This window comes from Bos mutus, chromosome 21 (assembly GCF_027580195.1).
Source record: "Bos mutus isolate GX-2022 chromosome 21, NWIPB_WYAK_1.1, whole genome shotgun sequence".
Lineage (NCBI taxonomy): Eukaryota > Metazoa > Chordata > Mammalia > Artiodactyla > Bovidae > Bos > Bos mutus.
In genome coordinates, this window is record NC_091637.1 from 27,696,742 (window position 1) to 27,712,839 (window position 16,098).

At 46.2% G+C, this 16,098-nt stretch overlaps 1 protein-coding gene across 8 annotated transcripts in view; it reads right to left on the reverse strand.

Annotated features, from left to right (window-relative positions):
• Positions 1 to 124: 124 nt before the first annotated feature.
• The window catches only part of TJP1 (tight junction protein 1), a 259,219-nt gene continuing 243,245 nt past the window's right edge, over positions 125 to 16,098 (reverse strand). For 3 of the 8 annotated variants that reach the window (XM_070358464.1, XM_070358470.1, XM_070358469.1), the window contains 10 exons: positions 15,687 to 16,037; positions 15,121 to 15,360; positions 13,674 to 14,531; positions 13,447 to 13,544; positions 12,007 to 12,234; positions 9,669 to 9,844; positions 6,610 to 7,081; positions 5,171 to 5,388; positions 4,114 to 4,257; positions 125 to 1,602 (listed from right to left, as the gene is read on the reverse strand). In XM_070358464.1, the coding sequence (XP_070214565.1) occupies positions 1,508 to 1,602; positions 4,114 to 4,257; positions 5,171 to 5,388; positions 6,610 to 7,081; positions 9,669 to 9,844; positions 12,007 to 12,234; positions 13,447 to 13,544; positions 13,674 to 14,531; positions 15,121 to 15,360; positions 15,687 to 16,037 (2,880 nt within the window). In that variant the 3' untranslated portion in view covers positions 125 to 1,507. The remainder of the gene's footprint in view (positions 1,603 to 4,113; positions 4,258 to 5,170; positions 5,389 to 6,609; positions 7,082 to 9,668; positions 9,845 to 12,006; positions 12,235 to 13,446; positions 13,545 to 13,673; positions 14,532 to 15,120; positions 15,361 to 15,686; positions 16,038 to 16,098) is intronic. The other 5 variants (XM_070358466.1, XM_070358465.1, XM_070358471.1 and 2 more) reach the window with 5 other exon arrangements.

Here is a 16,098-nt window from a genome sequence, read left to right on the forward strand (position 1 = left end):
CCCCACTCCCACCCAAACAAGGCCCAACAGGGCAGCAGGTGGTGACGGTGGTCTGCAGGATTTTATATTAGGTTGTGAAGTTGCAGGACACTAGAAACAGTGGGCAAACAGACAAACAAGCACCTTATTTTAAAAAGTTTTATTCTGCAGATTTAGAAATTTGAGTTTTTAATAACTGTAAAAGAAATCCAGTCACACCTAATGATTAACAGAATGTAGTGTATTATCTAAACAGAAATTGTGCTGATGTGCCATAATAAATTGTCTATTAGTAAAAAAATACACTTTAGGGCACAGCATCGTATCACAAATTACAGTAGGGATACTTTGCAAGAATTTATTCAAACTAGAGAATTCTGAGTAACTGTGTCTTCTGAATGCAGCACTTAAAAATGTAACAACTCTGTGCATTCTTTTTTCTTAAAAAAAATGACCTTGTGTGTGTCATAGAAATGCTGCTTTATTGCTGCAGAAGTCAAAGTTCAAGGCTCAAGAGGTACAGGAGAGAATACAAAGGTAGCCTTAAGAAACTTGGTTTTGTTTATGTATAAAAAAGGTAAAGTTTATAAAAGTTAATTTACAAACCAAGAACAAAGTGGTATGCACGCTTTATGTACAAGCATCCTTAAAACATCAAAATTTATCAAATGCATTGCCAAAAGAAAAACAACCACTGCCTCTTGCCGGAAAAAAAAACACCACCCAAAATCACACCATTATTTTCTTCTGGGTGATCACACATTTCTGAAACCACCAAATCCACAATTTACTCCATCTTTTTCATGATACAGTATCTAGATGCGCACAAAGCCATAAAACTTAGTGATACACAGACAGAATGATCTAACAAAAACATGAGGGTAAGGCATTCCTGCTGGTCAGTATGTCTGTGGTGATATGGTTAATTTATAGATCCAGAAGAGGCCACGGAACCAGTCTCATGCTTTGGTGTCCTTCCCTAAGAAAAGTGAGTTTTCGTATACAGTAAGTCATTGTCTTCACTTGACCCGCACCTCCCCCCCAACACACCACAAAGTCCCCTTGCTGTACATTTCTGTTAAATCCACTACACTGGTTATATATTCGAGGTGCATTTTAAAAATGTGTGCATATTATTTCATGCATAATAAAATAAATGTGTGTGCAGGCCAGGGCCATAAGAAAGTCTGAAACAGTGTACTTTGGAAAGACTAGAACTCAAATGCACCCCGTTCACTGGCTGGTATTTTAACGGAAATCAATTTTAAGTAAGTGACCATATAAAAGTACAAAAGTCATTACAAAGCATCTCTAAGCCTCCAGCCCACACCAGCCCCAAATGGGCAGTGGGCAGCATGTTCCCAGGGGTTGCACACTCAGCCTCCCCCACCCAAACACAGCGCGTAAAACTAACACACTGCAGGATCAACTCCAGGAAAAGGTACTACTTGATAGAGTGGTTCCATTTTAGATTTAGTAAGTTTAACCCAGTTTCACATTATTTAATCAAGTTCATATATTTTAAGGATTAAAAGTGGTCGATCAGGACAGAAACACAGTTTGCTCCAACAAGATAATTTGGATCTCCAGGAAGACACTTGTTTTGCCAGGTTTTAGGATCACCTACAAGAGAAAAAAAGTCCACATCATTTCTGGTTCTTAAACTGCTTGCAATCATGGGGCAAATAAAACACTTAGACACAATTTTCCTCTATTCCTTTAGCATACTGCACTTGCACCAAAGCTCTTAGTGCTTTTTATTTCATCACAGACCCACTGGAATTGAATGACCCAAAAGCTGTTGCAGATTTCTTTTGTTTTTAAGTCCATGCCTTTTAAAAAATAAATACAAGTCAGGGTGATTATATGCCTGGGACAGTTCCAGTTTGCCCAAGTCCAAACACTCATTAAAAATACTCTTTTACTTTCAAAAGTCTGGATTAATTGTATGATCAGTATTACATTTCTCACACTTGGCACACCAAATGAAACCCTCAACATTCTACAGAATTTGGTTCTTAAAGACTCTCTTCCCTGGGAATTCTGGGGTGGTCCAAGTGGTTGAGACTCTGCTCCTACTGCAGGAAGTATGGATTCCATCCCTGGTCAGAGAACTAGATCCCACAGGGACCCCCCTCCACACACCCCACCAAAAGACCCTCTTTCCCTCTACCCAAAATTTAAAAAGTGAGATTGGGCCAGAGTTTCTCAGCCTGCTCTGGCTGTACAGAAAAACCATCATGAAGCTTCCAAGTCAGTGAGCTGTGTGAGCCTGAAGCCAGGCCTGGGCCCTTAACCCGCTGACTTGACATTCACAGTTGCAGCTAAGCAGCCCTGGCAGTGGACTCGGCATGAAGACGACTTGGGATGGCCTGTTGTCTCCTGTGTCCATGGTAGTGTTGGTGTTAATCACTCAAGTTGTGTCCAACTCTTTGTGACCCCATGGACTGTAGCCCACTGTCTATGGGATTCTCCAGGCAAAAATACTGGAGTGGGTTGCCATCCCCTTCTCCAGGGGATCTCCTGATGTAGGGATCAAACCTGTGTCTCTTACACATTGCAGGCAGATTCTTTAGTCTAAACCACCAGGGAAGCCTACAGTAAGTCACTGTCAAAAAGTTGCAGTTGTACCCCCAGAGAATGGTGTCTAGAGGCGATTTTGGGGTCCCAGCTGGCATCTAGAAGCCGGGAGACTCTCAAACACCCGATAGAACCTTCAGACAGTAGGCTGTCCATTACCTCAGCAATGTCATGGATCCCATGAGTTCAGAGGGGTTCAATTCAAAGATACATGTAGGTTTATGTAATACTGCAGACAACAAATTGTTCAGACACTGAGATAAGGTTTTCCTCAGAGTTGTCGTAACTATCTTTAGGTTCAAAAATTCTTTTCAATACGCTCGTTTTTCTTGGATTAAGTCAGTAACTACTGAAATCTACCCTTGAGCTTTTAAAAAAGAAATTTATAGCAGCAAAAGCATTCGAAAGTCATACAGAATTACAAAGAAGCACATTTCTCTTCCAGGTGTTAAGTACTCAAATTTAACACAGGAAAAAGTTTCAATCTAAAAATACGATGTGTTTTATGGCACAAGGCAAACTATTTGAAGCATACTGATTTTCACTTACAGTTAGGGCTCTCAACCTGTTTTGGATTCAAGGACGGTCACAGCCCATACTACGACCTGACTTGCAGGATATACATTTTAAGTGTAATTTTATTATTAATGTCAATTCACTACTTCAAACTAGGCTAATGCAATGTTCTCAGTGGAGGCCCTGAAGAAACAGTTTTAATATTTACTATGTAAAAATTAACTTTCCCTAGAAAATGGGGAACTTGTGAATATATGTAGTATTTTATGTTAGGTAGTATTAAAATATGCTCTTTACACCATAAAACTTTTACTCATACTGTTCCAAAATAAAAGTGCATAATTGGATCATCTGATTTATCAAAAATTCAGAAGGACTTTTAAATTCTAAAGTGATCTATACCAAAAATATAGAAAGTTCTAACTCATGTAGTCACCCAAGGAAGTGAGAAATGTGAAAATGCAATGGAAGCCTTGAAATTCATGATATGGACAGCAAAAAGCCATTTTAAAATAGTGTATTACAGAAGTATTTAGGGTTTTACATGGAAAAACCATGGCCAAGTATGATCACAGTAGGTCTTTTATCTTTCAGGTTTCTCTAGTGTATGTGTATACACACACACTCTCTACAAAGTAATATATACACTTTGTACATTGAGAAATTAAAGAATAGTAACCAGAAACAAGTTATTACATAAATCAAGTCCTTTTGTAAGAAGATGAAAATCCCTATGTATGCAGGACAGTATCAATTCTCCTACCACATCTTAGAAATTTTGACAGATAATTTTGTTGACCACCATGAAACTGTCCACTTTTGGCCAAATCATCCATGTTAAAAGGCAGAGGCTTCCCCACCTTGCCCTTCTCATTTACGACAGATGTGTCACAAGGGAACTCCACAACACCGGTGATGCCTACAAGGCCAGAGGAATGGAGGGCAATTGGCTCACGATCAGCGTGGGTAGCGCCATCAGCCCAGGCTCAATCAATGACAGCACCCAAAGCCCCAAAGGACAGAGAGAAGACAGCGTACCCGACGAGGAGTCGGATGATTTTAGAGCAAAAGACCAACCGTCAGGAGTCATGGACGCACAGTGTGGTAGGCGCAGCTCCACGGGCTTCAGGAACTTGAGGCCATGGGGCCCACACATCACTAGGGGACTCAGCAGGGTCTCACCTGGGGGAGGGGAGAGCAGGGAAAAGAGGTTAGACAGCTGCCTCCTTCTGGACACAGTTCTTCTCACGCTTCTAACCACAGGCCTTAGGGCCAAAAGGGGGTCAGTTCTCTGAGTGGCGCTGACCAAGAGAAACCACAGACTCCAGACATAATTTAACATTTCCCAGTAGCCATGTTACAAAGTAAAAAGAAACAGGTGATGTCAATTTTAGTATTTTATAAAACCTAATATACCCAAAACATTATTTCAAAAAGTGAGCAATTTACTACATCTCCGGAATGTCTAGCCCATCTCAGTTTTAAAGCAGCCACGTGTCAAGTGCTGAAGAGCAGCACACTGCTGGTGGCCACAGGGTCCTGATGGTATGAGACACACGTAAATGTTTTACACAGGTCACTTGTACCTTATGTTTTTAATGTTGTATTTGCTACAGAGTTAAGTGAGTGAACACGACCTATTTAAGGAAACAAGCAAACATTGCTAAAATATTCTAAAATCTAAAAGAAGTTGTAACATGGTTCATTATTGTGTCATCCTGACTGACCCAGGAAGACTGTGACATAAAGAGCATTCCCAGGTTCCTGAACAGCTCAGAGGCACGAGCTGCGGCAGCCAGTGGGGATGCATCCTCCCTGTGCGGGGTCTGGGGGTGATGAGGGCTGATCCAACAGCCTTACCCGCACCAGCAGGCGGCTGCTCCAAGTGAGGCCTTTGGAGTGGGTGTTACCTATTACCTAATCCATCTCTAGAGCTGCCAAGGGTGAGGACTCACAGATGAATCTGGGGGAGGGCAGCCAGGACTGGCTGGCAGGCCCCTCCCCAGCAGAAAGAACCTGAGGGCAGCCCAAGTATCCTGTCTCGTGGCCTGATATGCCTCCAAGAGCATGCAGGCTGCTTGAGGTGCGCACCCACCCTTCTCTTTGTCCAAAGGCGGCAGGATGCTGTTGTCGCGGCAGACCTTGAAGTAGATCTCCTGTTCCACCCCCTCGGGAATGGCTCCCTGGGGGATGATGATGCTGACACCGGTCTCAATGGAGCTCAGCACCCCACCATTGCTGTTAAACACGCCGCGGGCAGTAGCCACCACTGTGTGACCGTCTTCGTCTTCATCTTCCTCCACGGCTGAGGGACTGAGTTCAGAAACAGCCAATGAAGAACACTGCTAGTGACACACAGAAGCTCCCACGGCTGTTAATCGAGTGTATTTCTCCACATCATTAAGGTATTTTAGTAAGTAAAGTTTCAGTGACAGATCCTACTCACTGGAATAACTAAGCATGTACTTCTGGGACAAGTTTTGCAACCAGAACACGCAAAGCCTGATACACTGCTCACCCAACATCTTATATCCATGAAACATGTTTTAAAATTGATGGCACATCATGATTTGATAGCTTATTTTTTCCTTCTTAGTGATAAGTAAGGCAACAGTGGCATCTTAGACATGATAGCATATACACTCACTATGCCTCCTCTCTCTCCACTGAGGATTTCCGGTGTGCACATATTTCCCTTCCCACCCAGAGCACAGACATCCAGCTCCATGAAGTCATGAAGACCCTGGTGCAGGCAGACACATGTGGAGAGGGGCCAGCCTGTTTGCATGGTCACACAAGGTGGAGAGGATGCGGTACCAATTCTCCTTCAAAAGTGCGGGCTTTTGGGATCTCCCAGAGTTAAGTTCTGAGCCAGGACTAAAGGTGAGCAGCAAGATAGCTTCTGGACAAAATGAAGCTAAGCGTGAGGGCCTGCAGCCTCACTCCTGAGCGGCCAGAGGCAGGGGTGGGCCTGCTCCTTCGGGACCCTGACTGTCCCTCTGCTCCAGGGGCAGCCTGCAGGTGGACCTGACTGTCCCTCTGTATCAGCGGCTGAGGGAGGCTGTCATGGTGCAGACAAAGGAGGGGTCCAGGGAGCCGGCCCCAGGCAGGCTGGCTTCTTCTCATCTGCTCACCATCTGACCACACCTGTTAAGAAAGCGTTTCTTTTTACCCTCGCTGAAAACGAACAGTTGGTGAGGAAATAAACTCTTTTGAGACACTCTCCAGATGTGCCTCCCCAGCTGGAGGTCAGAGGTCAGACCGGGGCTGTGTCATGCTGAATGAGCTGCAGTGTCCCTCAACCTGGTTCTTACACAGCAGGGACAGTGAGTGAGGACAGCTGAGCCACATGAGCAGTAGCTTCAGGACGGCACTAGCATCATCTCTGCAGAATCCCTGCTATGGCAGTGGTTCCAGCGTTTGGCATGGCACCACTCACCTTCAAGTCTGAGCTGAGATCATCAGGCAAGTACCCCAACTACACCTGACTCACATGAGGCCGATCACCAGGCTGGGCAAAGACAAGACTCTTACCTCACGGGCACTGCTCTCGGCCCCATGCTAACACTGTTTACTTGGTATTTCAGCTTGTTGTCAGTGTGGACAGAGAGCGTCTCCACGCCACTGTCAAACTCAGGAGGCTGTGCAGACTTCAGGAGGGTTTTCGGAGAAGCGGGGGCTTTGGAGGACAGGTCAGGTTTGTGTGCGGTTTCATTCGGCAAGAGATTGTGGTTGAATTTAGGGCTTTCAAACTTGCGTTCAAATGGCCGTGCAGAGCTTGTGTATGGTTTTGGTGTGAATCGATTGTATGCTGGCGTGACGGTTTTCTGCGTCTGCTCGACCCCATTAGCTGGGGCTTTCTCTGGGAAACTCTTTTGTGGGTAGAAGCCAGACTGGACAGCATCCTCTCGAGGGGCTGGTCTGTAAGCTGCTGGCTTATTCTGAGATGGAGGTGGGTCCGGTTTGGACACTAACGAGTTCTGAAAATCCAACGACATGGCATTACCTGAAAAAAACAGTAGAGAAGTATTTCAAAAACTTCTGAAAATAATTAAATCTGTGAATACTGAATTACTATGCTGTACATCTGAAACTAAAGTCAATCAACTATACTTCATAAGAAAAAGTAAAAAGGATATTCAGTGGCATGAATAAAAACAGAATTAGAAATCCATCTCTTACTGACTATAATGGTTGGTGAGATGGAAAAGATGTTACAAGAGGCCAAGCATAAATCCACCTGGATGAACAATCAAAGTATCGACAAGTAATGTTCTGCAGAGACTATGGTATCCGTGATTCTAAACTTGGTCTCTAGGAATAAACCTTGAAACAGTTTTTCATCCAACAGAAAATAGAAACCAAAATGCCTTTCCTTCCTGAAACAAGCTTCAACACCACCACCTGCTTGTCTCTCCCACTGGCCTCAGAGGCAGTGCCAGGGCTTATTGCCAGTCTGAGGACCACATGACCCTGGTGGCCATGTGTGATCCTGAGGGAGTAGGTGAAAGCATGGTGTGATACATGGGACAGCGCTGATGCACCTGGAGTCGGGGCCGTGCCTCCAGAGACTGGCATCGGAGGAACCCGACTCCAGTGTCCGTAACAAAACTGAAGCAGAATGACAAATGTGTCTATGTTAAATCAGTACTACAAAACTTACCATAATTAAAGTCAAAAAAGAAAAGTCAGATTGGGAGAAGCTACTTATAACATGCATAATTGATAAAAATTAGGAGGAAAAAACCTGTATGTCCGTAAGAAAGAATCAACCAATAGGAACAGGCAAAAAACTGAACAGGCAAAAATACAAGTGAAAACGAGACTAAACCAGTAAATCATAGCAACATCACTATTAATTAGGAAAATTAAAAACCAAAACCAAAAAATTACAATTTCACATCTATTGAATTTGTAAAACATTGAAAGTGTGGTGATGCCAAGTCCTGGCAAAGATGTGGACTAACAAGAGTTTGCATGTACAGATCTTCTTTGATTTCCCTGGGAGTGTTACAGCAGCATGGTGAGTATCTCATGTGCTTTACTGAATGCTGTCCTGAGAGTAAAAAACAAACTGGCTGTTTGGGTGCAGGACAGCTGTAATGGTGTCAGCTGTTCACCCCTGTGGTGGGGCAGCTGACTGGGGCTCTGCTCACTGCCACTGCTCAGCATCACGAGGGACTGTACTACTCACTAACCTGGGAAAAGATCAAAATGTAAAGTACAGTTTCTACTGAGCGTGTTTTGCTTTTGCACTGAAGTGAAAGCATCATTAAGTCAGGAACCTTGTCTGCGCCTGGTGGCAGTGTAAAGTAACACCAGCTACATTCTATGTTAGTATCAGTGTCTGACTCTTCCAGACATGAGACAAAGAGGAAACCTGTCCCAGCTCTCAGGAGACCAGCACAACTTTGATACCAAAACCAGACAAGGACAAGAAAATTTCTTGTGAGCATAGTAATACAACTTATCACAGAACAGAATAAAGGAAATACATCATAGGATTCTCTACAGTGCATTTGGCCTTCTGTATGCTCGGATGTGCAGCCCGAGCGGAGGGTGGGCACTGTACGGCACCAGTCCCACCAGGGACTTCTGCTCCATGGATTTCATTCAGTGTGCACACGGAGTGGGGGCGTCCTGCGGATACCGAGGACAACTGCACGTAAAGTCAGTTGATAGAATGTTTTCAGCAAACTAGAAGGACGGGCATGCAGAGAAGTCACATACTGCCTATCTGCTCTCTCAAACTGGGAGCTGGAGCAAAAGAGGTGTGCCACTATCGCTTCTATTCACACTGCACTGCACATCGCAGCCATTGCAGAGAGGCAAAAAAACAAAAGGCTAAGGTTTGGAGAGTAAAAAGTTAAACTTTGTCTGCAGACGTGACAGCGTGTAAAGAAAATCCTAGCATACAGTGACATCAAATCACAGCCCTGGGAGTGGACTCCTGTGACCACAGAGCAGCACCATCTGCAGCAGTGGGACGTGAGCTGTGTGTGCCCTGTGAAGGCTCCAGAGGCGGTGGGGGTGGGGCTACAGGCCCTCCCAGGGTGTCTGGGCTGCGGGCTGGAAAGATGGCGTGAGGCTCAGAAGAGGTGTACTTCTGAGATGCAGGAGAAAGCTGAAGGAAGCAGGAGGGCAGGTGGGGGGAGCTGGGAGAGGGGGGGGCGGTGCCTTGGGTGAGGGTCGGCATGGGTGAGGGAGACAGTTTACTGATCACAGATGTGGAGGCCAAAACACAGGCAGCCACGCAGGGACACCCCCAAGATGGCCCTGCTGAGAGACCTTGTGTGAGGAGGGATGTCACCGTGATTTTTACAAACCACCCTTCATTTACTTTTGGACATAATGGTAAACTCCACATATAGAAATTGAGCTGTGTTAGGCAGAATAAACTCTATCTAACTAAAAGGCAACAGTCATGAAAAAGATGTACTTTTAACAAAATCCTTATTTTTCACTGTCCAAAGCCCATAGGTTTCAAGTGTGTCTTTCTTACATAAACCCACTTTTACTTAGAAAGCACGAGGCTAACTTTAGCCTTGTAAGTCTGACTACAACAGTCGTCTGCCCACTCCTGAGCCGTCTACCTTCACCATGCGCCCCCTTGGTGTGTGCGTGGAGGCCAAGAGCCGTGTTGGGGCTGGGTTGAGCACCCTGGCTATACTGAACAGGCAGCGGCGGAGGGGGGGGCGTCGCCTGCAGCGGGTCATAGCGCTTCTCCCCAAATGACCTGTCCACAGCTTCGGCCTCAGCAGCCTTACCCCTGTGAAAAAAGGAGGACAAGTCAACACCTGAAGATGGATGCACGTTACCAAAGAAGCTCCCGTTCTTCTAGGCGTCCCCAAGTTGTTTGCTTTCAATTGAGAATTTCACAATTTACTCCCCACGAGTATGTGTACTCTACCAAAATACACAAACTAAGTTAAGCCATCATCAGCACCAGAGATGTGAAGACAATACAGATACAGTAAGAATATTAATAAGACATCCAGAAGATGGCAACCAAAAGGCAGATGAAATTTCGGGTATACTAGTAATATTGAAGATGGTTGTTCACAAAAAATTGCAATGGTTGGTTAAGTATTTTGGAGAAACATTTATTGGCTCAAATCCTCCTTAGATTCCCATCTGCTTTTGCATCTAAGGCACCAGCTGGGCACTAGAGGATGAGGCAGGGGCTAGCAGGCGTTTTTGCTAAGGGCTGGGGAGGAAATGTTTCAGCTTCTTGGGCCACACACTTTCTGTCACAGCTCTTCAAACTCTGCCCAAAAGCAGCGTTTAAGGGATAGGACTCTGCTGTGTCCAGTAACATGGACACTGTGGTCTTTAAATCTGCCCTTGATTTACCAGATCCAGTCTCTGTTTAGCAATTCCTAGAGGGGCAAACATTACTTGATTTTAAGACTCATTTAAATCAAACTGTGCCGTGTATGCTTTTTTTTTTTTCCCAGATTGCCAACTGTTCATATGGGAACACGTAAAATTCACAAAGAAGACATCTTTACAACAGGACCCAGAATTGCAGTGCCGCCACCTGAGCTCTGCAGAGCCCCGCTGCACCTGCTTTACGAGCACACACGGTAGCACAGAACTTGGAATGGTCAGATTCTGGTCACAGTCCAGTCGCATAGTCAGCTCAAAAAACTACACCCTTAGGATGACAGGAAGTCTGCCACATGTGCACTGCAAGGGGCCCATACGGCATAGCTCACACTAATGTCTTACATGGATGCTCCTGGACCAGCAGTCAGAGCTAGTCCAAGAGCCAAGAAATTCAGGTGATGGCAAAGCCAGCCCAAGAGCAAAGTCAAAGAAAACAGTCAATTTAAGTTTGCCACAAACAGAGCTCTATTTCTGCCTCATGTTATGTTAATGTCTCAACTTGGCTACACTGAACCAGTCCTGGTAGTTAATAGTCCTAGTTACGGAATCAAACACTGCTACTGCAGGTGTCCCAAAAGAGACGATCCAGATGGAAGCTTTTCAAGAGGACGTAACAGCCTCTCTGAGCTCAGACACAGCTCCAAATTGCCCTTTCCTGCTGACTTAGGACTTGCTCACCAACACTGTGTAAATGACTTCCTTGTAACACATCTCCATCTGTCTTCATTATTGTGAGTCTGTTCTGCTCAGGTATGGGCCCACCTGTGCCTGCGTGGGATCACACTCCATTCTCAGAACCAAGTTCACCACCAGTCAGGGCTCCACCAGAGGCAGAACCAGAACACACACAATATAGGAACCCACACAGGCACAGGTGAGCTTGTAGTTTGTAACCCAGCAAAATCCACAAAAAAGAAAAGCAACCAGAGGCGCAGTAGACAAGCAAACAGAAGGGTGCAGCTCAGAACAGGAAGATGGGCAGGACCTTGGAGCTCAGTCCCCGTGTTGCCCCCTTCACAGCACCCCACGTTCACAAGTGGACCAGAAGTCACCAAGTCCCCTCAAGCTGAAACAACGATAGCAGGCAAGTTTGTTCTTGCCTTGGGAAAATACCAAACAACTCTTCACTCCCTAGAATAGCCTGCTTTTATATTTAAAGAACAAAAAACCAAGAAGAATGACGAGAAGCAGCACTGAGCGTGCCACGTGGGAAGGAGGGACTTCAAGGTCAGTCTCTTAAATGCTCACCCTCTTACCTTTGTCAAAGCACTTGGACCCTTAGAACCCTTTGACATTTAACATCTTTTCTAATATAAGAACCTCACACAGATGATGCCAGGGTCTAAGAACAAAGCTACCCCAGGCTGGATAGCATACATGCTGAACTGCTTACCACCCACAGAAATCAAGTAGGTATGACACAGCTAACATTTCCCTTCAGAACACACTGAACTTTGTGTAACTGACTGCACTTGATTGATGCAAGTGATCCTTTGTTTCATCTTAACTTTGAAAATTTACGTCTGAAATGAAGTGACTCACTTGGAAGAGTAAGTGGCAAACTGTGGCTGAGATTGGGGGTGAGCCGGCCTGGTGGGCTCGGAGAGGTGGCTAGTGGGGATGTGGGTGGGGGGCTTGGCCTCAAAGCTTCTCCGATCGAAGTAGGAGAGCTGCTTCCGGTAGTACTCCTCATCCTCCTCGGGGTCATAGTGATTTGCCCGAACAATGTCTTCAGGTGGCTTCATGTGAGGCCTCTGTGGTTCAGGGATCCTGACAATGAATGATAAATGGAACAACTTTTGAGATGTTAACTTGACAGAGAGAACAGAATAGGTACCTCTGACCTTCCACTGGCACCCTGACTACTCGTGACCTAGCTGAGCGGGGCAGCCATCAAGGCCGAAACTTGGGCCCTACGTGCACACACGTCACACTCAAGAGAGCAGCCTTCTCCTAACATAACCCGTCTACTGAGCTTGACAACCAGCTGGTTAGAAGCAGAGACAGAAGGGAAGACAGGCAGTGGGGAGCTCCAGCATGTGCCCCACTGTCAGAACAACAACTGAGAATTCAAGACCTTGATGCCAGGATCAACAGATCCTCAGGTAAGGAAGGAGCTAGACAATGATGAGGGAAGCACGCGGCAAAGGAAGTCAACTATGAGCAAAGTGAAGTATTGTTACTTAGGCCCTGATGGGTAATTCAGAAACTCAGCATCAAAAACAGATAAACTAGGTTTCACACTAAGAGGGAGGGCTAAGCTTTCAGTTATTACACATTTACTCCATGCAGAAGAGCTTGTCTGCTAATGATCCCAGCTAAAGGAAATACCGTAGTAATTTACATTTGCATGACAGCACTAGGCATCAGGAAAATCATAAGAAATTAGACAGTAGTTCTTTATTATAATAAATATATAAGCAAATGAAACAGGCCAGAGAACTGCTCAGATGCAGCCCATCACTCAGCAACAGCAGGGGCAGCCACAGTGAGGAGCGTGCACAGCAGGTCCCCGAAGCCTCGTTCCGCCCAGTCATCCTGGTGCTGACCACGCTCCTGACCACGGCAGGCACATGTCACAGGCTACATGCTGACTAACAGATTATGTTTGGGCTTCCCGGGGTGCAGTGGTTTGGACTCAAGAGTTCCACTGCAGGGGGCATGGACTCTGTCCCTCCTCAGGGAACTAACAGCCTGTGAGCCAACAGCACTATTAAACTAAAAACATCCTTCAGAAGTTAGGGCTCTAAAATTGTATATTAGCATATGTTAGAAATTTGCTAGAAAATTGTTTTCAGATTTGTTTATGGAAAGGATAACAAAGATGTGCTGCAGAAGATAAAATGAAGTTATTTGTCTTTCTAGGACCACCGTTTCAGTGGAGACATGGCAGATTTCAAGTGAAGACCTGCAAACCCCCTGCCTGCCCGCCCCTCCCCAGCTGGGGCTTGTTCCCCATCCACGAGGCTGCAGAGCACCCACCTATGTGCTGCTCTGTCGTGTTCACCGAGCTGACTCGGAGCAGGGGCTTTGGGACCTGGGACAGGAGCACCTGCCGGTTTTGACGTGACTTCTGGGGGCTGCAGAGAAAGAAGATACATATCCTTAGGCAGAGATCAAGAGAAAACAGGTGTTGCTTAGGCATGTTGCATGCTCATCTCTGCATGTGTTCTGCACACAAGGCAGGGAAACAGTGATCACCTCTTTACCTTGAAACTAGTGGAATGGCTCTCATCCTTCCTGTTCTCCATGGAAGCAGACCTCTTATTCTCAAACATCTTCACTCTGGTGAGCACGGATTGTGGCTTCATGGCTGGGTCTTCCTCCTCCTCGGCCGGAGCTGGGGGTGGAGGCAGGGGTTTGGTGCCTGTGGGCGGGACTTCGGGCTTGTGCTGGGACGAGGGGCCAAGTGGTGGAGCGAGCGTGGTGCTGTGAAGAGGCTCGTAGTGGCCTGGGCCTGCCCTGGAGGGGAAGCCCTGGGCTGGCGCTGGCTCGTAACTCCGAGGGTACTGGTCCAAGTACGGCTTGGGCTCAGGGGGCACCTTGGGGCCAGCAGTGGAGTAGGGCTGCACGTCAGGCCGGTACCTTCCATGCACGTCGTACCCAGGGGCAGGGGCGGGAGGCTCTTCGTGCCGCAAGGTGGAGGTCCTGGGCAGTGGGTCGTAGTGCGCTCGGCCTTCATAGGACAGGGGCACTGGCTCCTCAAAACGGGGGAAATACCCTCGTTCTGTTGGCTCCGCGGGAGGCTGACCATCAAGAGGCCGGGGCTGGTAAGGCTGCTTGTCGTCGTAGTAGGGCCACTGCTCCTCATAGGTGAGGAGGCGGTCGTCATAGCGCAGACGATGGTCATAGTTCCGAGCAAACTGCTCCGGGTAGCTAGAGGCATCGTATCTGTATGCAGGCTGCTCCAACTCCCTGCCAGCCTGTCGCTCTGTGTACGGAGGCTGTGGCTCGTAGCTCAGGCCTTGCTCCTTGTCTGGCCTCTGCCCAGGGTGAACCGCAGCCGGCTGCTTCAAGACGTGGTTCTGTCTCATCATCTCCTCAGGGTAGGGGTCCTTCCTGTACACCTGTATAAACAGCCATGCGTAAGGACACAGGCTGGCTTCAAATCCTAGTCTAGTAAGAGACAGAAACGACATGTTCTACCCTTTATTACCAGGACAGAAAGATTAGTGGAGAAAGCAAGTTTAAGTGAAAGCTCAAAATTTATAATGCAAGTAGGGACTTTTATGTTTCAGCACGTAACGACACTAAATGAAGTTTAGTAGAAAATTAATGCATTCAGCTGTTGATTCCACTTGATTTGGACACTGAAAATGAAAATCATAAAGAAAATTTATGGACATGATAGTTTAGAAAACATAAAGCAGTTTACAATGGATCTGAACGATATATTAAGAAATTTTGGAAGATTCTAAAGCCAAACATTAAAAACCTATAGAAGTATTAGGTACCAATCCCAATTAAAAGGCCTATTTAAAGAATCAGGCACCACTGGAAGCCATGCAGACTGCAGAACCAGATGACTTGTAGTGATTTGAGAACATGGTGTTGAGCCCACAGTAAAAGCAGAGGACACTTGAGGGAAAGCAGACGTGCTCATGTGGCAGGCTGACGGGGAGCGGCGGGTGAGGGCAGCCCCCGCAGCACAGGTACCTTTGCTGGGCCCACATGCGACGACAGGGACGGCTCTGGACCTTTGAGCTGCACGTGAGCGGCCTCAGTGCCTGGAGCTCGTAAAGAGTCGGCGTGTGGTGAGTCAGAGGAGGGGGGAGCTGGGCTCGGCTCCTCCAGTCTGACATTAGTTAAGTCTACGTGAGGATTAACAGCAGAGGCTGATGGTGCCGGGTTTGTTTCAGGCGAAAGGTAAGGGCCTGGAGATGAGGCTTCTGCTTTCTGTGAAGTGTTTAAAATATTTTAAATATAATGCTTCTGTTCACTGCTAACTCCCCACTTCCATTTATAGTGGTTGATAGACATACATTTTAAGTGTGCTGAGTAAAAAAACTGTGACCTCATGTCCTGAATTTTTAAATTTCAGTATACTGCTGTGTGAGATTCTAAATACACAAAGTTTAGAATTAAGTCCTTGGTATTCTTAAGTTGAAATTAGACATTAAATTTTAACCTGTGAGAAAGGACACCACATTCTTTAAGTCAGTCACCACATCTAGACTTTGATCAAGTACCTCCACCTGCAGAACATTGATGCTGCTGCTTACCTGTTGAGAGGCTGTTTTAAATCCAGGGGAGTCTATTCTATGGCCTGGCTGTGGCTGCGCTTGTGGTGAGTAGGGAGGATATGCCTGGTGGTCAGGATGCATTCCAGAGGAGTCCTCTCTGACAGGCTCAGAGGACCGGGTAATGGCAGACTCCGGGGGAGTCCCCACCTCATCATTTAGGGTCTCATCTAGTTCTTGATCAGTGTAGGCCCCGCCTTCTGTATCTGTGTCTTCATAGTCAGAAGTGTGTCTACTGTCCGTGCTATACATTGAGTATTCACTACCTGGGGCTGACAGGTAGGACAGACGATCATCATGCAAATCAAGGTCATCACTTGTAGCACCATCCGCCTGGGTCAAATAAAAGTAAATTAAAAATTTTATTCAGTAGTTTTGTAAGAGGTGGCCTTTA